We start from the raw sequence: 26366 nt of genomic DNA on the forward strand, positions 1-26366 counted from the left end.
GCTTTGCCTGTATTTTTTTTTTTCTTCAAAACTTTTGAGTGCCTTATTTGATTTGAGTGTTAATATCATTCTAAAGCTTCACAAATGAGTATTTGTATCTTTATTGAATATCTACTGCACTAGTAACATAACAATTTCTTTAAATCCTATATATCTATTTTTAGTTTGTTTTCTAGTTTAAAAAAATGGTTAGCATTCATGGTAAATTCTATTTTTAAATCAGATCTACACATAAAAGTAATGTTTTTCCTTTTGATATCATAAGTTAATTTTTTGTTATAACAAGTATGAAGAGTAATAATTTATCAACTAATTTGTTTAAAAAAATTCATAAATAATAACACAAAAGGTTGTTTTTTTATTCTGAATTATTTCAAAATTTGCTTACTTATATTATTTTTTCTTTCAGGACATTCATTTTCTAAGAATTAATTCAATATTTATAATAGTTATACCCCCTGTAGTAGAATTTGCTGACTTAATTTATTGTACTATCTTCATAAAATCAAAAATTTATTTAAATTAATAATGAAAAAATTATGCTTAATATAACATACATGCAGTAAAATTTTCTGAGATTTGGTATTATAAAATTATCAATAAAAGTTAAATTTAAATTTTATATAATCATATTGTTGCTTTTTCTAAAAGTAGAGGAAACAAATACTTGTACTAAACATAATAAAAAAACGGTTGATTGTATTCCGGGTGTAGCCTGGAATTGCTGATTTTTTCGTATCATTCTTCCAAATCTAAAAACTGGAAGCAGAGCGTTTGATTTTTTCTGAGAATATTGCAGAATTGGGCGTATCTCAAGATCATTGGTTTGACGACGTCCACGAATCAAAAACTTATCCGATAAAATTCTAAAACTTATGCTGAATCCCATTAACGAAATGTTTGCATATATGTGATTCTTTCGCCAATTCGATTCTTTTGGTTTTGCTGATTCACGCCATTTTGAATCGCTGGAATCTGCCAATATTGCAATTTTAATATCAAACGTCGATATTTGTATTTACCTGGTTGAAAAGTTAAATGTTGCGGTTCTTATTTGCATAATTTAAAAACCTCATGCCTACTAAGTCTCCTGTTTTTTAACAAAGACTCCTGTATTTTAAGACTATCTCCTGTTTACCCATATATTCTCAAATTTCTCCGTATTTGTTGAAGAAATTTTTTTAAACATATTTTGGCAATAAAATATTTGCTAATGGCAAAAGTACATCTCTTATTCCTGAACAAAAGGTGCTATTGCCAGTACTGCAGTATGTTGAGTGAATTTAAGTATTTATAAATAGTGGTTTAGAAATTTTTTCTTTTGATTAAAGATTTATATGCATATTTTTTACTTTGCTAAATTTAAGTGCTTGTATTATTTCAAATTCTGAATTTTTTTTTTTACTTACTTGATACGTATCAAAACTTTACTCTTAGCCCAAAAAGTGTCACTAGTAAAATCTCCGTTATTTTATTTCTCCAATGTTGGCAGGTATGAATTCCTACATTTCCACATGATTTAAAAATCCAATATCGCTATTCATATTCACACGACTTTAAATCCTATATCACAATTCATAATCACGGGAGTTTAAAATTAAATGTTGCTTTTGTATTCACATGTTTTTAAAATCCATATTATGATTAGTAATCACGCCTTTCTAATTTCAAATAATGATTCGTAATAATGTCATGTTGTAAATTATGCTTCGTGATTCGTATTTACGTGATATAAAAATTCACTATAGCAATTTGTATTTTTGAGATTTTTATAACCAATATAAATATACCATATTCACGTTATACTATAAAATTTAATATTGCGATTCAGATACATACAATTTTAAAATCCAATACCACGATTCTTGTGAGAAGTAAGTTTTTTGACAAATTATTTTCTAAGAATGTATCATTAGCTAGTAATTTCATCATAAATGCTAATTCAAACAATTATGTTAAATATGAAACATGTTATAATTTTATATTGATTGTTTGCACATTAAATTTTCAATTTGTGTCACAATTACCCCTGAAAAAATCAAAATGTATAAAACAAGGATGTACAAAGCCAAAAGTGCTTCTCAAAGCCTCTTATGTAAGATCCTAAACTGTCTGAAATATGAAAGAAAATGTGACGATTCCAGTTTCATTATGAAAGATCTATTTATGAAATGTATTTTGAGTTTCCAGCAAAATGTAATCATTTTTGTAAATAAGCTAAAAAAGAGGGGGGGGGAGAGAGATTACGCTAGTAAATAAGATAAATCAAAAATTAATTTCAAAATTCTAGCAACAGTCCTCACATTAATCTGATCCTGTATTAGCAAAAAATTTTATTTTCTGAATAATAGTGAACGTTTTTAATCGTAACTTTTAAGATGAATGTAAATTTAAGTATCTTTTTTGTTGTATGCCTATATAAATGTATCATAATTTGCTCTTGTAATTTAATAGGATCATTTAAATTTATTAGCATTAATTATTTTTATTAATTGCACAGGAGTAAAAGATTAATTACAGACTTCTTATTACCATTACTTTGGCCTCTGACTGTATTTTGTAGTTTTTGTGCCCCACTACCTAAAAGTGGTGTGATGTAAAAGCTTTTTATAAAAAAGAGGAAATTGTGGATAATATTGAAATTTAATCCTTTCGTCACGAAGTAAAAAATTTTTGGAATTTAATTTATGACAAATTTGCACTTATTTAAAATTAATTTCTTCTAATGAAATTTGTTACTATATTATCACTAGCACTTAAAAAACAGTAACAGTGATGAATAAAACTGTAACCAGAATGTTAAGTGGATTGAATATGGGCTTTGAATGTCAATAATGCTGAATTTGAAGTGGGAAAAACCCAAACCAGGTTTTTTTTTTTTTTTTTTTGGTTTATTTAAAACAAAAGATAAAATAATATAAGCACCAAATTAAAAGTAATCAACCAAATTAACATTTTACAGACATCTTTTTTAAGGATTGGTTTATATTTTGAATAAAGAATTCAAAAATATTCAATTGTTCCATAAGTAGGCAAATGGGATAAAATAGAGCAAAAGACTTTAACTATGCTTCTTTATTACTTTACAACTCCACTTAACATGTAAATAAGCATTTAATATCTAAATTTCATTTTAGTCGTGCCTGTGAAATAGAAGTAGAAGTTTCTCCTTTGATAGTCAGTATATAAAAATTTCATATTTCAGCATTTGAATTAATGTCATTATTTAGCAGATTTGTAGCATTTTAATATAAATTAATTGTTATGATTGAAAATTTCTTGTGTATTTTTTATTTATTGAATCAATACAAATTTTAATATGCAGGATCCAGATATGTATAATATAAATGACTCATAGTGTGACTACCATTTGCGGAACCTTTGTTACAATAATTGAAAATATTTTAGTATTAGTACTAAAAAAAGAAAGAAAAAATGGTCAAAATTCCCTTATCTAATGTGGAGGTTAATATAGCAAAGGTTGATATGAAAATATTTTTCTGTACTTTATGCAGCTGCACTCTTTCTGCGATAGCGTAATTTAAAATTATATTCACATGATTTAAAATCCACGATTCGTATTTACAAGGTTTAAGATCGCACATCGTGTTTCGTATTTTTACGATTTTATATCAGGTATTAAGTTTTATATTCAGACAATTTCAAAACCACTTATAATTCGTAACTTGAAAATTATTTATTGGAATTCGTATTAACACAATTTTGAAATCAAACATCGAGATTTGTATTCGTGCAAACTTAGAATCAACATCTAGATTTATATTAACGCCATCAAAGATTTATATTAACCCTTTAAAATCAAAGACCAAGATTCATATTCACACAATTTTAAAATTAAATTATTGAGATTTGTATTCGTTTGATTTAAAAATCACACATTGAGATTCATTTCCACACAATTTTAATAAATAAATAAAATGTTGCATTGATATTTTTATTAAATTGTGTTGATAATATTTAAATAACATAAATATAAACACCTATAATAGTAAAAGTATGTTTTAGTTCTAATGGTTTAAAAAAACGAAGAATAAACTACTTTATTGACATTTATTTTAACATAATATATCTTAAAATAGAATATTCTTATTGTAACATTAAGAAAAAGAAGCCTTTCAAATATTTCAAATGAATTTACAATATTTTTTGTTAAGCCGTTTTTATTTTTAAATATAAAAAGAGTAATTTGAAATTTTCTCCTCAAAATGTGAATTTTCATTATCAATAATGAAATTCATATTGTAATGAGGTTAAGAATTCGATCCTAAAAAGTTTTGTGGGTATTCACATTTACAATTCAATGGCTGTTTTTTTTTCTTTTCTTAGCCCAATAAAATGGCAAAATATTAAATAGTTTATTTTAACTCTGTTTCTTTTTTTTGCTTCTAGTTAGGCATTTATTGAAACAGAACTGTTTTTAGGACAAATGTAAGCATCTAAAATTATAGACTTCCAGTTTTGAAGCATATTGATAATTTAGGATGTTGTGTTGAAGATTTAATTTTAAAAAATTCTGACTCACAGTAAAAATATTAGTTTAAAAAATAGTTTTATAACTTTAGTAGATAAGATAATAGCCATTTCTTTCTATAAATGATTTTTAAGACTGGGTTGAATTCTATTTTATTTTAACACATATGAGAATCCTACAGGTCTTACAATTAAAAATTTTAAAAAGTAGTGAAAAAAATAAATATTTTAATGCAATTTGACTTCTTACTGTATATTAGGAATATACTTTTAAATGAAATATATGTATTAGAATTCTAAGTACTGAGATCTCTAAACGTTTAAGTGGTATACGATAAAAAGAAATTCCTAATAATAATGTAAATTTACTACCTCTATTATGAATTTGTAAGACTTATGTGAACCCTCTATATTAGATGGGAGTTCATTATAGTTGAACATTTCGTTAAAGTAATTCCATTGTAACTTCTTTATAAGCTTCATAAAATAAGAAAAAAAAACACAATTTTAAAAACTTATAACATAAATTAAGAACATGTTTTACAAACTATTAAAAAATTTCTTACATCTACACAATTTTTGGATACTTCGGGAAAGTTGACAATTTTTTTTTCTTTTTATTTAATAGCATATTTAAATTATACACGAATTGTGAGTAATTACTATACTAGTTATAAGCTAAGCTCATACTGTATTTTATTAAAAATATGTTCAATATGGAGTGATCTGTTCATATTACATCTGAACAGATCACTCCCTTTAGCATCCTTATCCCTTTCTGATTTCTTGCAAGGTAAAAAAATAAATAAGAGTTAGATAAAGAAAAGTTTTTAACCATGAGCAATTAAGATAAAATATATAATTTCTTAATTGTGTGCCAGAGATTTTCTTAAATTCTACATAATACGAAAAATTACAAAGTTTCATTTTCTCTGCAATTTTAAATCTCTCTTAATGCACCCCTATTTTTTAATTTTTATCAAGAGGTTTATTGTGTGATAAAAGCCTATTTTTTCAAATTAAATAACACAACTAAAAAAGTACTAGAAATAAATCAATTATTATAACACAAAGTCATAAGTAAAATTACTTTTATTTGATATAAACAAACATGCAATACGAAATATAGAGAGGTAGTAATATTTTCAAGATTATTAAATTTTTTTAAACATAATGGATTAGAAAAATCTGACTCAAAACATTTTCACATTTATTGAGTTATTAAAGCAATGACTAATCTAGAATAATACGATTCTAATCTATCATGCTAATATTACTGTAATACAAAATTCATAATACTAATGTTATATATCAATTTTCAGCAAATTGAATTTTAAAAAAATCAAGACATCACAGTTCAATATTTGAGTTGTAAATAAGTATTTTAATTTCTTCTAATATTTTTAATATGTTTCATAATCAAGTTGAATCTGAGTCGAATGTTTGTGAATTTTCCTTTTTAGATCTAGAAATCCCTTCACGCTTGGTAAATGGCCGAGGACGAATGGCAGATGGCGCTGTTCTCCCCCCTCGCTTCTAAAATTTCGACGCCGAGCGTGTAGTAGTCATTCTAGTAATTTTTTTGCAGCTCGAAAACTTTAGGCCTGGTGGCCTTAATCACCGATAGATCCATCACACCAATAAGTACCCCATTTCGATTCAAATTTTAAAACTCTTTTTTTTTTTTATTTGCTGAAAATTAATATATAACACTGAGATGCAGAAGTATGATGAATAAAATTTTGTTACAAAAATTGTCATATACAAAAATCATTTTAATAATTATCTGACATTGTTTTAAGAATGAAAACTATGATTTTTTTTTATAATTGAATAACTCCCTTAAGAATTTTTTTTTAAAAGTTAATTGATCAAATCAGCACCTAAATTTGAATTATTTACACAAATGAGCTTCACTGTGTAAATATCACAACATTTTATAATACAATTAATAAATAAAAAGCAATATATAAAAGCTAAATGCAAATGATAAATTTTTCTAAAAAGTCTAAATACAACTCTCCCATGTGCTGTAAAAATAAGGGTGGGGATTTAAAACAACTAAGTTCTATTTTAATAACACAAGAGAAAAAAAATGTCAAAAAAATATAGATGTGAGATTTATACCATGTTATCCAAAATTAATTAATTATAAAGAGTTTTTAATAAAGCACCCAGAGAAAAATAAATAATAAAAACAAAACAAAAAAAAATATTATTTACAATAATAATCAATTTAAAAAATATGTTTAAATTTTATTATTTTTAAAATATCTTTAGAGTAAAATTAACTCGTTCAGCCTTAATATACATAAATCACATGACTATTAAGAAACAAAAGAATATATATTGTTTCACTTAATAAAATGAGTGTTTTAAATTTGGCCCAGTTAAACAATGTTGCAAAAGTAACTTAGTAAGCTATGTTGTAAAAGTAAAGTAACTACTTAACTATTTTGAAAAATTACTTAAGGAAAATAATTTTTCTGAAGTAAAATAATTTTAAATTATAAATATTAATTACATAGAATTTACTATACAATTACAATTCTAAAGAAGATTTAAATAAGCAGCTTAAACTAAACTTAGTTTAAACTCAGTATTTTTGAATGAGGACATATAAAATAACTTTCATGGTAAGTAGTTAATTAGATAAGGCACAAAATTACAGTATTAGTTTTAAAATAGTTTTCTAATATGAAAAATATTAAATTAAAACGAAGTGGCAAGAATCAGTATTTGTTTCCAAAATATAGATATTGAAAAAAAAATACAAGATTAGTAATTGATAATAGTATTTACAAGCATGTACAATTTTTAAACAAGGTTATTATTATTGCACAAAATTTGATAAAGGATTAAAGTTTAAAAATAAAGCACCATTTAAAAATAATGCACAATAAGTGTAAATAAATTGTTGAAGATTTCATACAAACACCAAAAGGAGATCTGTGAATTTTTTTAACACTTTTTCCTTTGATATTGTGATTTGCATATAAAATTTTTGAAAGTAAAATGTTATTGTTAATTTAATTTCTCAAACTAATAGAACAGCAATATAGATAAGTATATTACATTTTCTAATTAATGTAATCGCATTATAAAAATATCAATGTCTATACAATGCGAGGTAAAATGTCTTTAAATGCTTAATCAATGCAATTGAGATTCATCTAATGCTAGATCACTTTTCTTCTTCTCTTGTTTCTAATATCATTTGAGTAACTTTTTGTTCCACTATAATGAGAATATTACTTTTTTGTTAACTGTAACTAATTAGGATCGTTAATTTAATTTTTCTAATATCAGTTTTATTTTCTAATAGTATCCTGTAATCTATTAAATTTACCAACTATAAACAAATGTTTAAAAAAGAGTAAGATATTATTACAAATGACAAGGTATATTAGAAATGAAAGAAACTAGGTTTAGGGAGAATAAAAGAAAATGTTATAAAGAAATAATAAAACTGGCAACTGAAAAGCAAAACTAAAACTTAGTTCCAAACAAACTCAAAATAAAAATTAATAATTACTTCATTAGGCAAGAATTTAGGCATTAAATATATAAAATCTTTTAAAGAAATGAAACATTATTAAGGTAAACTGAATATACATTATTAAATAAATGTGTTATGTAAATTAGTTAATAAGGTCTTAATAAAGCTTCTGCTGCGGCCTATAATTTTTTTTTTTTTTTTTTTTAGTTTCACCTTAAAATTTTAATTTGATATTTGATGTATGTATTTAAAAAAAAATAACATTTTTATTTATTCTTAAGTTTCCTGGTAACATCAACAGCACACAAAAATCCTCAAATAAAAAGCCTTAACACAAAATTTGTAAATAATGATAAAACTACTATTAACCTTTTCACAAATAATGCAGGGCTCATTTTTTAATTACAATCTTGTATTAAACTTTGTTACCTTATTGCTTAAAAAAAGGGCAAAGTCATTTTAGCAATTTCTTTCCAAGTTTTGTAAAATTTGCAGTTTTTATATTTTATTATGGATTTCTTCTTTAATTATTTTTCATAAATTATTTCATTGATTTGCAGCAAAATTTAAATAAAGGCATGATAATAAAGTTAAATAAAATATTTAAAAATTAAATGACCCCTTACAATTTGGTTATTATTTTTTACCATCAAGAATCAATAAAATTATCAAGTTAGAAATATTCCTAACAATCTTTTAAATTAAATATTTTCTTATAAAATATTTATATATTTGAATTTCATGAATTTTTTCCGTTTGAGTATTATTATGAATTAAATATTTGAATCGGTTATTTAAGAAAGGGTCCCACTTTTTAAATTTCTTTTAGAATTCAATGATAAGAATTTATTTATTTTAGAGACGAACAAAATATGGCAAATATTTTTTGTACTTATCTATTCATAAGTACAAACGTAGGAACATTATTTTATGGTAATTTGTGCTTTGTTTCGTCATTTGAGTAATTTGCAATTTTATTGAAAGATTGCAATTAATTAATTTAACTCAAAATTCAGACTAATGTTCTTTATGAAACAAATAACTTAAAAGTCTAATTAAAAGTTAAAAAGACTAAAAGGCAAAATTAATGGCCACAGAGCAACCAAATATAACAAATGACAATTAAAAAATAGTCTGCTAAATACCACATGATCACCCCTTTTTTTCGTTGAAAATGCACTCTATGTGCATAGTTTTATTTTCTTTAATAAAAAAAAGTCTTTCTAAAAATTACTTTATTTCATAAAATTTTGACTCGTCATAAACACTCAAATGAAATTAAATTATTACATAAATAACAAATATAAAAAAGTCGCTTACATATTAATATTTCAAAACTAAACATGATTTGTGAACACTAACACTAAATAAAGTGCTTAATTTTAATGGGGTTTAGTTGTCTTTTCTGCAAGAATTGATTTCTCTGTCTAAAAATATAGCAAAATCATCACTAAAGTTAATTTTGTAAAAATGTTCTAAAAAATTTGATATACTCTCTTTATTAAATAACCGATTCATTTATATTTTAATGACTTTTAAGCGAAATTTAAATGCCAGATGAGAAGGTTAAATAAAATGAGATACACAATTAACAAATGTTAAGAATCTAAAACTCTTGAAAAACAATAACAAATTAAACAATGATAAATGAAATTATTTGATATAAATCTATGTCTTTTCACAACGTACTGTAATTCATTCTTTTCGACATCCAGAGATCAATGCAAAATCACTCATTACAATATTATAAAACATCACAACTTAATATTCGAGGAATAAATCATTTGATACCACAAATGAACATGAAATATTCAGATGTTTTATACAAGGTATAAACTGATGGTCAATGAATAAGACATTTTACAAATAAAAACAAGATTTAATATAAATCTAACAAATATATCACAGACTTAACTGCGTTAATTGATTTTACAGCAAGAAAATTTCATTCATAATCAAAATTGGAAATGTATTTTATTTTCATCAGATCTTTGACCATTGGCACAGAATCACTAGTGGGGATAAGAATACATTTTTTTTACAAACAAAAAGCAAATTAAAATTTGAATAAAAGACATCATTAATTTTTCAGGTCTCGATAAATTTAGAAGGATTAAGTTCTACACTTGCATGCTTCTTTAATAGCAATTCATGTTCTTCACGTTGCTTCACAAATTCTTCTTCTAAAGTCTGAGAAAAACAATTAAAATAGTTAACGAGCGATAAATAATATTATTCTTTTATAAAACTGATAGGTGAAAGAAATATTTAAAAAATTTTTAGTGCTAGAGAATTGTAAAATTTAACCAAATTAATTCTTTTTTCTTAAGTCTGAGGGAAAAAAACAATTAAAATAGTGAAATAGCAATAAATAATTCTAATTTTATTATAAAATCCATAAGTCAAAAGAAATATTTTAAAAACTTTCAGAGCTAGAGAATTGTAAAATTTAGCCAAATTAACTTAGAGTGAAGTACCCTTGAAACGGTTGCTAAACCTCTGAACCAGGTATACGGATCATTTTCAAACAACTATATGTAGATGCTAAATTATTTAATTAAAATTGTTATTTAATTATTGTCATTCATTTATAATTATTTAAATTAAATGTAGAGACATAGATATTAGAATTAATTTATATTGATTAAAAAAATTGTATTGTATGTTATTAATACTTATTACTTTTGATTTATATTTTTTTAATTTTAACAACTCAGATTGTCAATATAAATTATTTAATTCTTGAATTTAAATTATCTGCCCCTTGTTATTACAATTAACTATTTCTTGAAGCACACAAAAGGCTTTTAGGACTGTATTATAAATACTTCAATATATTAAGTTAGTAGTTTTCAATAAAATTAGATTTTCAGATTAAAAAAATAAAATTTTTAATTATTAATGATTAATTTTTATTATCATTATTTATTTATTTTTACAAAATATTAAAGTTTAAAAACTTTCTTTTCATCACATTATATTATGTTTTGCAAAAAATTACCTGTTTTCTGACTTTTAATCCTTGCTTCCACTTCTGTAACTCTTCTGAGTGTTTCTCGTCAAGCTGTTTCAGCTTTAATGTTTCATGCTCCATCAACATTTTTCTTTTTTCATTCTACAGACAAAAATAAATTAATTTATAAATAAATAAATATTAGCAATTAAATTTTATGGCAATTCATATTTTATGATTATATTTCCTTTTTATTTATATTTATTTTTTATATGATAACTAATACTGTCTAATATTACAGAGTCATGCAATCATTTCTAAAATTAAATCTTCCTTGAAAAACTATCTCTCATTCCAAAACAGGCTTAAAATTTATCAACTGGATATAATTTCAGAAAATATAAATAGATGGATGACAAAACATTTGTAAGAGAAAAAATATAAGTGACTTACAGGAGAAACTGTGACATTTTATAAATTTACAGGAAATTTTAAAATAATATTTTGTATAATGTCTTTCTTTTTCAAGTGTGTGTGCCCTAAATTACAAATAAAAAGACATTTTAAAATTTTATGCTTCCACAATAGAATACATAAATAGAATACATAATAGTTTCACAAATAATGATAAAACAAATAATTACCCACATAGAAGATAATAAATAGAATAGACAATTAATAGTTTTGTTAGATAGTTTTTTTGTTTTTTTTTAAAAAGCTTAGTTAGTCAGAGACAGGGTGCGTAGCCAAATCTTTGAATCAAAAATAAGCACTTTTTAAAAACTTTTCAAGCACTTTACAAAAATTTTCAAGCACTCAAAAAATTTATATTCAATCAATGATATTACTGAAAAACAAAAACTTTTTATAAACAGTTTTGGCGTTAAAAAAACCCAAAAAGAAACGGGCGTAAATCGAAACAATCAGTACTTTCCCACATCACCGAGTGAATTCAACTTAACCCTGAACTCAGAACAAAAGTACCCTTACCCCCTACGTCAAAAAAAAAGTGTTAGAAGTAAAATAAAATAAACAAGAACAAAATTAAAATAAATTAAAAAAAAAAACATTTCATAAGGATCTGATATTCTCTATCCGAATTGGAGCACTCGGGTTTCGGTTTAAAGTGAGCTCGCATGCACAAGTCATAACGTGGGTACGACATGAAGTCTGCATGAATGATTACGTAGCAAACTCCCCATTTTTCGTGAAATGCATGGGATCCACCAGATATCACTGAAGGGAGAAAAAAAATTTCGGAAAAAAGCACTTTTTAAAAACGCCAGCTGCAAAAAGCACCTTTAAAAGCTTTTAAAAACGAAATCCACAAAAAAGCACCTTTAAGTGCTTTTTACAAATGCTACGCACACTGAGAGAACTTGACTGGACACCACAAGGTAAACAAAAAAGGGGCAAACCTAAAATGACTTGGCTTAGAACTATTACGAATGAATTTAAGGCCATAATCAAAACATTTCTTTTCTTCAATAAAGTGCTTGTCCACCAACAGGGTGAGATAGAAAGTCATGACAAAGGCCTTATTCTTCCAATGAAGTGAAGAGGTAGAACAGAGTTAGTTATAGTTTTGTTTTATAAATAGTTTTCATATTATATACGAAAATAAAATAATCTATACAACATTTGTATTTGTAGATAACAGTAAAAAAAAAGCTTTTTAACTAGGTATATGTTATTATATACATCTGTGTAAGGATATTTGTAATTATTGTAAAGAATAAAACATTTCAAGCATATTTAGAAGAAGGAAATATTAATTTCCATGTTCTTTTTTTTTTTTTAAAAAAAAGAAAAGAATCATGTGTTTTAAATGAAAAAAAAACTAACTTGTAATTGTTCTAATTCTTTAAGTGTTGTTTCAGCAGAAAGTCGTAACTCTTCCAACTGTCGTTTCTGCTTTTGTTCAAAACGAGCTTGTTCTGCCTTGTACCGTTTCTTTTCTCCATCCTGAAACTAAAAATACAAAATAGCTTTAAATACTAAAAAAAAAAATGATTTTGATAAAAGTTAGTAATAATAGTTAATATTAAAATAACAATATCTAAATTGAAGCAAAAAGTCATTAAAAATAAAAAATATATATTTAAAGATGAAAAAACAAATTAGCGTCAAAACAAAATTCAGATACATTGCTATAGTTTAATTATGCAGCTACAACAGCTGCAAAAAAGTCCTTTTAACAAATGTCAACTACAAAATAAAAATTATAAAATTTTAAAATGAAAAAAAGACCACGTAAAATTTTTTGTATCAAATAATAAATGTTGTTTAAAACAAACAAAACCTTGCTATACCAGAAAAGATAGTTAAAACATATCAAATATTAAGCTTTCATAAGTAAAAATAGAGTAAAATTGCTCTTTACTTTTACTCTCAATTTAACGAAGAAAAAAATTTTTTAAGAAAAAGTTCATTAAACACCCTAATTCATTGAACAATATAATTGGCAATTTTATAATCAGTGAAAGAGCATGTTTTTCAAATGTTAAACCAACTGTATTCAAAATGAATAAGCAATAACATCATTTAATTTTATTTTTATAAGTTAGTTTGCATCACATTCATATTATTAAACATTATAAAGAAATTTTCTGTTATATCAAAAATGTATAATATTTAATGTTATATATATATATACAGTGGTGGCCAAAAGTGTGGACACTTTTTGAAAGTTTCATGTTTTTCAACTTTGTGTGCTTGTAGAATATATTAATTTTCACTTAAATACAAACGTTTATATATCAAATTGAAGGTAATTTCATGTAGAATTTAATAATAAATACAGTATTACAATATCTGTATTACAGAAAAGGTTATGCAACAAATAGTCAGATCTATCTTAGATTTGCATGTTTTTAAAGTGATACTTACACAATCAATACTTAGTAGGATAACCCTTATTTTTTAAGACAGCTTCACAGCGTCTTTTCATCCAGTGAACGAGTGTTCGGAGTTCATCTTTCGTAATCACATGGTGCCAAGAATCAATTATAGCTTCTATAAGTTGTCTTTTATTGGATGGACGTTTTTTTTTCGTACAAGAATTTTCAAACGTCGCCACAAATTTTCAATTTGATTGAGATCAGGGCTGTTTCCTGGCCATGGTAATATATCTATGCCTTTATTTTGAAACCATGCTTTGCATACTTTTGCTATGTGGCATGGAGGTGAACCCTGCTGAAAAATAAATTGTGCATTGTTGGAGAAGAGATTCCTGATTGAAGGTATCAATTTTGGTTTCAGGGCAATTTCGATGTATTTTTTGGCATTCAGGATGCCATCAATCACTTGAATTCGGCCCACACCATCTGCAGACATACATGCCCAAATCATGACATTTGTTGGATTTTTTGTAGTTGCTTCAATGCAATCAGGATGAACCGCTTCACCTACTCTATGTCTCACGTATTTTCTACCATCACTTCCAAAGAGCGATATCTTGCTCTCATCACTCCAGATTACTTGCTTCTATTGATTTTCTGACCATTTAATGTGTTCTTTTGCCGACTTAACTAGTTTTTCGCTTTGGTAATAAGGTAAATAAGGTTTTTTTCCTTGGAATTCTAGCTTGTAGTCCAAATCCAGATAACCTTCCTCTTATTGTTCTTGAACTTATTGCAATACCAGCTGCATTCATTTCACATCTAATGGCATCTGATGACATTTTTCTATCTTGAAGGCATAGCCATTTAATTTTTCTATCGGTAGTAGCACTTGTGAAATTTTTTCGGCCTGATTTGGCATCCTGAATGCCAAAAAATGCATCGAAACTGCCCTGAAACCAAAATTGATACCTTCCATCAGGGATCTCTTCCCCAACAACCCACCATTTATTTTTCAGCAGGATTCAGCTCCATGCCATACAGCAAAAGTATGCAAAGCATGCTTTCCAAATAAAGGCATAGATATATTACCATGGCCAGGAAACAGCCCTGATCTCAATCCAATTGAAAATTTATGGCGATGTTTGAAAATTCTTGTACGAAAGAAACGTCCATCCAATAAAAGACAACTAAGTGAAGCTATAATTGATTCTTGGCACCATGTGATTACAAAAGATGAACTCCAAACACTCGTTCACTCGATGATGAGACGCTGGGAAGCTGTCTTAAAAAATAAGGGTTATCCTACTAAGTATTGATTGTGTAAGTATCACTTTAAAAAAATGCAAATCTACGATAGATCTTACTATTAGTTGCATAACTTTTTTTGTAATACAGATATTGTAATACTGTATTTATTATTAAATTCTACATTAAATTACCTTCAATTTGATATATAAACGTTTATATTTAAGTTAAAATTAATATATTCTACAAGCACGCAAAGTTGAAAAATATGAAACTTTCAAAAAGTGTCCACACTTTTGGCCACCACTGTATATACATATATTTTATATGCAAATATAAATTAAAATACAAATCTGTTAATTTTGTAAATATTATATAAATTGCATTTAGTATACTATCATAATTCATACACTTAATTAAATTTAAATTATACTCTTTCCATTTTAAAAACAATGCATAATAATTTAATAACGAAAAACGATTTATAAATTCAATAACTTTAAAATTAATGCATACTTTTTTGATTTTTTCTTTCTCCTCTTCTGAAGATTCAGTAAAATTTACCACACTTATTCTCAAACTTTCTCTAAACATCAGTTCTCTAGTCTTCATTTCAGCTCGGATACGCTTTGGAAGTTGTCTCCTCTCAATGGCTTGCCATTTCAGCAATTCTTCTTCTTTACAAGAATTCATTCTCTTCACTTGTTCCAATTCCTAATGAAAGTTAGATTTATCTGATTATGCAACTGCAAATAATTATTAAACTGAATAATTCCAAGAAACTGAAGTTGATAGATACACTTATCAGAGGAAAAACTTCATTAGGTTAAAGAACTAAGGCGGAAAAAGTTGACATGTTTCAAGTACTTGAAACAGATATCCATTATCGTGACCCCCCAAGGAGTGAATGAACACTCACTTTTACATGTTGTTGGGTCTTCATGGTGGGTGTCTGCTTTAAGTGCTAGAACATATCAACCTTTACCCCCTTAATTTGTGAAGTTAATTAAGTTGTTTCATTGATAAATGTACATAGATACCTGCATTAATTAAAATTATTCATAAGATTGTACAAAATGAGAGAAATTTTAAGCGAAGTATTGCAGATTACAGGAAATATTCCACATGGATATTTAATAATTTGTAAAGCTAAATAAAATAGAAAAACCACAATATACAAAAAACAGCCTAAATTAGCAGAAACATTTTCTTTTTGTGACTAGCATTAAATAGACTTGACTATAATGTTTTTTCATCATAATTATCAGGTTCTTTAACTTCTTATATTGTCTAGTAATAGGTGCTAAATTCATTATTAAATAGTAGTATAGGAAGAATCTGTAAGTAATTACATTTTATTCTGATTGATGACAGTTTTGTTTTTTAATTAAGTTTAAGAGTATAGTAAATAATGTTAGAGGTGGAATTAGGATGATAATAGAAACATAAGACCAAACAGTCACTATCATGTTTTGTATTAAGTATTTATTTTTTATCAGATGTATAATGTTGTTCAGCCATTGTGTAATGCTTAATATTTAACCCAAATCCTTCTTTCCCACTTCATCAAATATAGAACAACAGTGTAACTTACTCTTTAATAATTCTTCTCTCTAAAAATAAAAATTTGTATAATAAAACATTAATATTTTTAAATATAAAATAGAAAGTGCTGAATGCATAACTATAAATGACACTCACTTTATTATTCGATAGTATTACATATTCATATTTTCAAGCAAGCAATAGCTAAGGGGGAAAAAATTATAGGGATTTTTTTAAGGAAATAAGGAGTTTTATAAAATATAATAACCAGGAAAATTTATAAGTATATTAAAAATTCGAGACAAACAGGCAAAATTCTCAGCTATGAACACAGATTAGAATGGAAGAAGTTTGACAGTCTGTTCTAATTACTAAAAATTCAAGCTTTATTAACAGTTTTAGATTCCCATTTCCAAAACCAATTTTTTAATATAAACTATATATAGTCTATGTCTTACTTATTATATACCTATAAACATAAATTCAAATAAATGAAAAAGCGGTAATAAAAACATTAAGCATAATATTAAGAGCTTTTATACTTGTTGTGATCCTTCAGACAAAAATAAAATAATTTAAATTTTAGACTTTAAATAAAGCATTGAAGTATAACAAAAAAGTTATAAAGATTACTAAGAGAGTTTGATTATAAATTATTAAATAGACAAAATTAAAAATAAATTTTTTTTAAAATTTTATCATGTTTTCTAAATACTAAAATATGATCAAATATATTTCATAAAATTTAATAATGTGTACAAAAATGACTAAAATGTAAATGAAAAAAAAATAGACAGTGAAACATAACAACTTTCATGCTGGAAGTTGCACAGAAATTAAAAGTTTAAGAAAATCTGTATTATATATTGGTTACCTTTATATTATATATTGAAAGATATTGGTTACCTTTTCATGTCTGACTAACATTTGATGACGTTGAAGGAAAAATATATCTTTTAATTGACGTTTTGACAGCTGATGCTTTTCTTGTAAATGCCGTTCTTCCGTTTCCCAAATTGCAGCTTCTCGAGCTATATGCAGAAAGTTATCAAATATTAATATTTAATTGTCAAGAATAGGAACAGACATCATGAATATTTAACGAAATTAAAGGAACTATATTTTTCGTAATAAATTTAAAACATTATAATTTTGAGGTATTTATAAATGTTAAACTTCATCAACTGATTTAGTAACACAAAAATCTTTTTTAAACTTACAGGAAAGGTATGTATAATAATAGTTTACGTCAAAACAAACTGATGAAATTCTCCTCCTTCCAATGATGCAACAATGAATAATTTGCAATTTAATGCAATTAATTAAGTTTAGAATATATTAAAGTAATAAAATATAAACTTATTCATAAGCAAAAATTATAACTTTTAAAAATTGCTGCTCACACAATTTTGCTAAATTATTTTCATATTTATTTTTTTAGAGTTTGCACAGCTACGCAAGAAACTATAGATTTAGTCTTCATTATAGTGTTAAAAAAATTAATACAATCATTACATTAAAAAATTTATGCAAGTTTTAAAAGTTAAGGGCAAGTTCTGTGGTTTGAAGAAAACATATAAGTTTTGCAGAACAACTTATTTCATTGACAATATATATAGAACTCCATATTTCTGTGAGCACATTAATTTGATATAAAAAAGCCTAAATATCTTCGGGAAGTTAATCCTTGTTTAAGATCCAAAATGGGATAAGAAGAGAAGAAATTATCATGGTTTAAAGCCATATAACCCTCAAGTTAAAGTGAGATAAATTTCATGACAAACTATTAATGAAATATAAATATAAATTATGTTTAATTAAAATTTCCATGATGGCAAGTTTGTCAACAAATTTGAATTTGAATTAAGTTCCCTTGTTATTTAAGTATATTTTAAAATTACAAGACTAGTGTGGTAAGCAGTAACATTTTCAACAAAAGAAACAAGGAATGGGTAATAAAGCACGAAAAAATCTAATTGGCAACCATTTTTGAGGAAGTGCACAATATTAGTTATCAATAACTAGCAATCAATAGATTGGGTGATTAACTTTCCACAAATGAATCAATAATATTATAAAAAACCGCAATCAACAGTAATAGCTTTATTCACTTTAATGAAATACTTAGCCAATATTTCAAATCTTTGTGTAATGAAAAAAAAAAAACTTTTTCGCCCTTATTCAACCAAGTGGTGATCAGTTCAGGTTCTTCAGAATACCTACAAAGATTACCTGACAAAAATAATAAAAAATTTAAAATTAATTAACTGACTAACTAACTGTTCCCTGAAGACCAATTTGAATTTTTAAAGTTTCTAAATCTAAATCCTTAGAAAAATTAAGTACTTTACTGAAGATAGGAAACTTGCATAGAAAAAGAATAAAAATTTAAACATCTGCAAAAAGAAATAAGGATGAATGAGGAATAAATTTTATTTGAAATTTGTTTTGAACTCCTTTTTTTCTTCTTTGTGATGCAAAATTAATATCAGATCTCAGGGTAATATAAAACCAGTACTAACTTCTAAGCAATTGTTGCTTTTGCTCCAGAAACTGACGCTCCAACAGTGCAATTTTCGCTGAATAGCTATCTGTTAGTCTTTTCATTGAAAGTTCATGATTAATACTAAGTTTCTTTAAAAAGGATTCCTCCTGCATATACAAGAAATTAAAAATTGTTTTAACAATACAATAAACAAAACCAACATGTTTAATAATACAGTTCACAAAAGTTTTTACATTAGCAAACACAAAATAAATATTTTTAATTTCTAATATTTCTTAATAAAAATCATTAGTTTTAAATGCAATAAAATGTATAGTAGAAAATGATTATTACAATTTTCAAAAAAAATCATTAGATTATTTCTTTGGTGAGGTCATGACAAGGTTGTGCATAAATATCTACTGGGCTTTCATTCACTGTAGCTTGCCCAGGTGCTTAATGCTTAGTGTTGTAATTATGGAGATAGCTGGTACCACAGTACACTGAAGAAGAGACGCTACTACTTTAAAGTTAGCCGAGTATTCCCAGTACATTTAAGCGAGTAAGTTAAACCTTTTAAAATTCTCTAACATGCTCTTAGAATGCTCACTTTAAAATTCATTAACATGCTCACTTTCCAGATTTCTTCCTTTTTACCAATTTTGTTAGTTTTAAAAAATCAAAAACTTTAAATTAAAAAATATGTGAAATTTCCATAATCAACTTTAAGAATAAAATGGGGGAAAATTGCAAAAGAGCAAGTAAGAGAAGATAACATGTCTTGACATCCTGAGATATTCGGCGTCCATAGAGTCACACTGTTGATATATATATAATTTTGAGAAATAAAAAGATATCCTCTAGTGGTTAAAGTTGTGGTTTGAATGTTCGCCTTAAGATAGCTGCTTCTTTGATTTACGAGATTGACTCAGTTCACCTGGATGCAAAGAAGATTAATGTAGTTTGAGGAGAACAATAAGATGCGAAAGAAATCTATGAGCTAAACAAGAAATGAATGACCCAACACGGTAATAAGTCGATGTATACACACGCAGTAATTTCATCTATATTTTCTAACATTTTTGTCTTGAAAAAGTGCTAAAATGTCAAATATACTTCTTGTATAAAGATTAAATTTTCATTTACAAAGCTTGATACTGAATAATACATAATTGCAAACTAAATTGCTTTAAAAAAAAATAATAAAAAAAACAGAGTTTGAGCAGAATAAAATTTAAACAGATAGGATGTTTGAGGTAACTTATAAAGAGATAATGAAGGGAAATAGTACAATGGGTCCCCAGATTACTTAATAGTGCAAATATCATTAGCTAAAAAAATTTGATTGCAACAAGCAAAAAGACTACATTTGTACATAGTCGCTTAAGAACACATTAATTACGACATATTGTACACTATTTCACCTAATAATGACTTGAACTAAAAAACAATGAGCTAATGATAACGAAAATTATTCACAAACATGTAGTTTTGATTTGAGTGGTAATCACGATGCAATTTTTATGTTTTTGTTAAGAAATGAACAATTGTTTCAAAACTTATCCAAAAGTCAACATGCTAATGTAAAAAATTAGCTAATGAAATAGATATTCAAAAACGAATTTTATAAATAAGATATATAAAATGTATTATTTCATAAAAAGAAGTAACGTAAAAATGAATATAAATCTACACATATATCAATAAGATAAAAAATAGCACACAACATACAATAATGGAATAATATAAAACACAATAATGAAAAACGTTTAAACCACTTTTTTTTTAAAAAAGCTTATTTAAAAATTGTAAAGAGCTTATCTAACTATGGTTTAATAGCAAATCAATCAAACCTTATCAAGATGTTCTATATCTAGTTTATCCTTCCTCTCTTTGTAAGCATCTTTCCGTTTCTCCTTAGGCAATAAATCAATTTCATGTTTCAACAGCTTCAGTTCATGCTTTAAACTTTCTCTAAATGTTCTTAGTTCCCTTTCCTTCAAAGGCAAATTATTAATTAAAATACAAAATTGACAAATGGTAATTTTAAAATTATCTAAACATTTTTCGACAGTACTTATGTTAAAAAATTAACCCATAGAAAATAAAGCATAGATAGATGAATAAATTATAAACATGCAATAATTAAAATAACAAATATTAAATCAATAACTAATCAATAAAAGATTTAGGGAATTTTATGATGAAGCCAAAATGTTGAAATTAATGCAAATATTGATATAAATGTTTAGACGTATTCATAAAAAAAAGCTCTTTAACTATTTGACGTCGAATTTATATTAAACATATTTTTCATGCTTCTTTCATTATTTCGTATTGATTTAGATCAGAATATGTGAAAAATATTCCATTTAGCCTTTTAATAATTTATGGTTAGGAAATACAGCATGAAACATTGGTATCTTTTTTTGAGTTAAAGATACAATCGTACAATCCTCCAAACATGGCTCACTCCCAAACGATAATTTTTTAAACTTGCACACATCAGAACTTATTTAGATCTAAGAGAAACATTTATTCATCATAGAAATATCTTTAATTAACAAAATCAATTATGAATAAATTTTTAAATATGAATGAAAAAAAAAATTTTAACTGCTTTTTTAGAACTTTGTATTTTAGTACAAACATAATTCTGATAATCTAACTCTTTTTAAGTAACTATTACACTGTTTGTTAAAATTAAAAAATACCAAAATATATTTTTGCTTGTAATTAGATCATCAGAAAAATATATATATAAGAGACACCAGTGTCCCATCTGCGTCAGAGGGTTAAAGGTTTTTGATATTAAGAATTACAAATCAAAAATATACTACCTCTTTAAACACACCACAACAGAAAGCTATTCCTTAAAATCTAGGAAAGCATGTCATAAAAATATATGCTAACATTAGCAAAGGCAATAAATACATTTTATATATTAGCAAGGTAATAACAAAACAGCACAATTTGGTCTTAGATAAATAAAAAGCATAAATTAGACACAAATATTTTAAATAATGCAAACTTATACAGCATAAAATAAAAGATAGGAAAGTACAAAACTGAAACATTTCATATAATCTTAAAATTTTTAACACTATTACTCATGCACATTATTAATTTAAAGATAAAACACCTTAAGATTATTTTATATCATTTTATAAAAATATTATTTAATTATTATTCTTTGTTTTTTTACATTATCAAATGCAAGAAAAATTTAATTTTTAGTTTAAAAAAAAATAGAAAATAAACTATTTTGTAGTAGGCAAAATAAACATTTGCTAATATTTTCAAATCTTCTATTTGTATACTTAAAAATTATCTTCATGTATTCCCCAAAGCCTGATTTAATTTTGACTCAACATTTATTAGAAGGAAATCATATATGAAAAAAGGAATTTTATTGGGGAATTAATGAATAATTATAAATAATGGGAAAAGCGGAAAATGGGAGATGCAGCATAGCTCCTCGCTGCAAGAAAATGGCCGATGCCCCTAGACGTAAGGGAAAATATTTAATAGTAAATTAATGATTATTTCTCATACTGCAATTCCTCATCTTATAAGAAATTCAACATTTTATAAGAGATTTTGTTAATTCAGTTTAACTATTACTTTATTGGCTAAAAAATTATGTTATTAATATCGATAAAATTTCCTTCAATCCACACAATTTGAAAAAAATATATACATATGAAATTGTTCCAAATCACTAACATATTTTTAATTGATCATAAGAATTCTATTTATACTTTACTAGTTAAAATTAAAAAAATTATTATTATTATTAACGACTGAAATATGAATTCTATTTTTACAGTTAAAATTAAAAGCATAAACTGGAAAGACAATTTCCTCTAATAAAAAATTTATATCATTGAACCCACATTAACTGGATCAGTACAAAAAATTGTTAAAGATCTTTATTTTTATTATGTAATTGAGAAAGGGTGTAATCTTATTTATAGTTATTAAATCTTTTAAGAATGATAATGAAACATACCTGTTCAATTTTAACTCTTTTAGAAGCTGTTTTTAAATCCAAATCCTGTTGCTGTTCAAATCTTTCTAGTTGTTGTTTTTGTTGCCTTGTCAAAGCTTCAAGATCTGCTTCATAGTTGCGAATTAAAGCCTTTAAAAGATGCAATATAAATCATTAAGGGTACGCAGTCAGATCTGGATTAACTAAATATATGAAGAAATAATAAGCAAGAAATCTATTTTGGGATAGAAAAATATGAAATTGAAAACAATTTTAGTTAAAAACAAATAAATAATTTAAGCATCATTAATGAATACAACATTACATTTAAATACAATATAGTTGCGGTGCAAATATATTCATATTTGCACTGCAACTACTCTATTCAAATATAATTAGAATGTTATCTTCATTATTTTTACATTGAGAAATTCAGATTTTTTATGTTAACAGCAAGAAACCTTAACTACACACGTGTATAAGAATGAGAAAAGAACAAAAAGTCTGAAAATATGCATCTTAATGTGACACAAAACAGACAGGAAAAAAATATACAAAAAATATGAACAAAACAGTAAAAGTACAGAAAAAATTACAAATAAAATTTTTATTAATTATTATTATATATTAATTACTAATATTATATATTAATTACTAATATTATATATTAATTACTAATATTATATATTAATTATTAACATTATATATTAATTACTAATACTATATATTAATTATTAACATTAATATATTTATTATATATTAATAATAAAAAAAAAGGAGAAGCATGTGTATTAAAAAAAATTAAACTAAATGCATCTAAAAACAATTATGAAAATTTTTTTAACAAATTATATCTCAGTTTAAATTCTGCTACAGGAGATGAAAAATATTAATTTTAATGATATATTAAAGCAATTTACAATGCCTTTTTTAAATTTTTAACAAGAGGATTGATATGTCACATTAACCATAAATCAATTGTGTAAAAATAGATAGCATTAGGGGAAAAAACTTGAATTTTCTTGAAATGGCAGTAGCAGTAGTTTATTTACATCGCACTAGAGCTGCACAATTGATTAATGGTGACGGTCTAGGAACCATTCCTGAGGATGATCTGAAAACATGCCATCAAAATGCAGAGGGGATAACACCCCCGCTTAGGCAGCTAGGTGATCAGAGTAAAAAGTCAAGCACTTTATGGGAGAACAGTTCAATATGTACACTATCTTAAAATGGATTATCAGTAAAATAAAGTACTGATTTAAGAATATTGAGTTAGTATTCTAATACTCACAAAAACGTAAGAATACTTATATAACAAAAGAATTCTTTTTTTCATAGTTAATTATTTTAAAAAAAACTGAAAATATTGTCTGTAAAAACTAATTAGATTGACAATAAAACTTACAGACATTTCTTGATCAAATCTTTTTTCAGCACTTTCTCGAGCACCCTGAGCTTTTAAACTCAGATCTTGAAATTGCTTAGTTTCATGTTTTTGTAGCATTTTTAATTCCCTTAATTGGAGTTTTCTGGAAAAAATTAATGAGAAAAATTTCATTATAGATATGAAATACTTTCTATTGCTTAATACCAGAAAATATTTTTATGACCAAAAGATTAAAAAAAAAAATTAGCAAAGTAAAATTGGTTCAGTTATAAAATTTTAGCATGTTTACTGTTACCTCAATATGTGATCCTCTTTGGGCTGTTTATCTTCATCACCATATATTACTTTGCTGGTAGTAGTAGTTACTACTACTCCATCAATTACAAATTTTCTGGTCTTTTTTAATGTCTTCTTCTTAACCTTGTCGGATGCGTGATTTATATTACAAGGTTTTTTATCTGCCGTGACTGAATTCCTCTCCTAAAAGAGTTTTAAATAAGAAAAAAAGGTTACACACCCATAAATTATATTTTTTATAAAAAATTCACTATTTATCTATGAATAATTTATTAAAAAGAATTGCACACTGACAAATTATATTCAAAAAAAAAATTGCATTATTTATGTATTGAATAATTCATTTTATAATATTATTTCTTAGACTTCATTTTATTTATTTACAGTAGAAACCCGATTACACTACACTCAAAGGAAGGATTAGGGATAGATTGAAAAATCAAAACTGTCAAATCGTGAGACTTTTCAAGTCAAGGCTTTTAGTGTATGAATATTAAACTATAAGTGAAATTACTAATAAAAATATTTAGTTAATGCTGAACAATTTTTATCAATAAGTTGTTCATGAAACCTATCACCCTTATTATAAATAAATCAAAGTGAAATTACTTATAATAAAAAGGAGGAATTATAATAAATTTTGAAACAATAATATTTGCTTGTGTTTTAATTTTTCTATCATAAATAATGATACAACATCATTAAAAAAATCAGTACTATATTTTTGTTTTCTTATATAGTTTTGTTTAGATATGAAGATCAAAGGGATAAAATGGCTAATTCTCATAAAAATGAATTTCTGCGCTTACAGGAACAGTTTTTCCCCAGCAAAACTCATTTTCATTATGTAATTACTTCTGAAGAAACACATTTGTAAAAACTTAGTAAACCTAAAATGTAGCAAAAGGCAATCCAATGGTTCTTTTATGAGAAAAATGGACATAAACCGTTCTTTCCCTTGATCTTCTTATAGTGTTTAAAAGCCCGATTTTGCACAAGTTGTAACAAAAGTAATTGGGAAAAAACTTTTTCTTATTCTTCAAAGTACTCAATATATTTAGTTTTGTTACAAATTTAGCTAATACTGAACAATTTTAACATCAATAAGTTGTTCATAAAACTTATCGCCCTTATCAAAGTTAAATACAAGAAGACTTCTTATAGTTCTGGAATTTCGGATGTTATTGAAACAAATTCTGGCACATCCTCAGTTTTTCGCCATCTTAATTGCTTGGTTTTGGCTGTCTCAAGCTATTTTTAAAAGACTTTTATTTTTTCTTAAATTATTCTAGGCTCAAGACAAAATAAGAACTAAGCTCTTATCAGGTACATCATTACAGTATTAATTTATTCTCGTATAACAACAGTTGAGAAATATAATTTTTGCAATATAATCTTCTAATTTCTAAGTATGGATTTATTCTCGTATAATAACAGTTGAGAAAAATAATTTTTGCGATATTATCTTCTAATGCATTGAATCTCTCCTAAATACATAGCTATTTAGGAGATAATCTTCTAAGTATTGATTTATTCTCGTATAATAACAGTTGAGAAATAGAATTTTTGCGATATAATCTTCTAACACATTGAATTTCTCCTAAATACATGGGTCATAATAAAGATC

The 26366-nt window shown here is 25.4% G+C and overlaps 1 protein-coding gene across 2 annotated transcripts in view; it reads right to left on the bottom strand.

Annotated features, from left to right (window-relative positions):
• Positions 1–9833: 9833 nt before the first annotated feature.
• Positions 9834–26366, bottom strand: part of LOC107452327 (STE20-like serine/threonine-protein kinase) — a 42063-nt gene continuing 25530 nt past the window's right edge. For both annotated transcript variants that reach the window (XM_087161694.1, XM_087161695.1), the window contains 10 exons: positions 24738–24922; positions 24461–24584; positions 23074–23202; positions 20915–21058; positions 19099–19228; positions 17483–17607; positions 15548–15745; positions 12789–12914; positions 10992–11105; positions 9834–10180 (listed from right to left, as the gene is read on the bottom strand). In XM_087161694.1, the coding sequence (XP_087017820.1) occupies positions 10079–10180; positions 10992–11105; positions 12789–12914; positions 15548–15745; positions 17483–17607; positions 19099–19228; positions 20915–21058; positions 23074–23202; positions 24461–24584; positions 24738–24922 (1377 nt within the window). In that variant the 3' untranslated portion in view covers positions 9834–10078. The remainder of the gene's footprint in view (positions 10181–10991; positions 11106–12788; positions 12915–15547; positions 15746–17482; positions 17608–19098; positions 19229–20914; positions 21059–23073; positions 23203–24460; positions 24585–24737; positions 24923–26366) is intronic.

This window comes from Parasteatoda tepidariorum, chromosome 4 (genome assembly GCF_982258835.1).
Source record: "Parasteatoda tepidariorum strain Cologne lab strain chromosome 4, Ptep-v5.0, whole genome shotgun sequence".
Classification (NCBI taxonomy): Eukaryota; Metazoa; Arthropoda; class Arachnida; order Araneae; family Theridiidae; genus Parasteatoda; species Parasteatoda tepidariorum.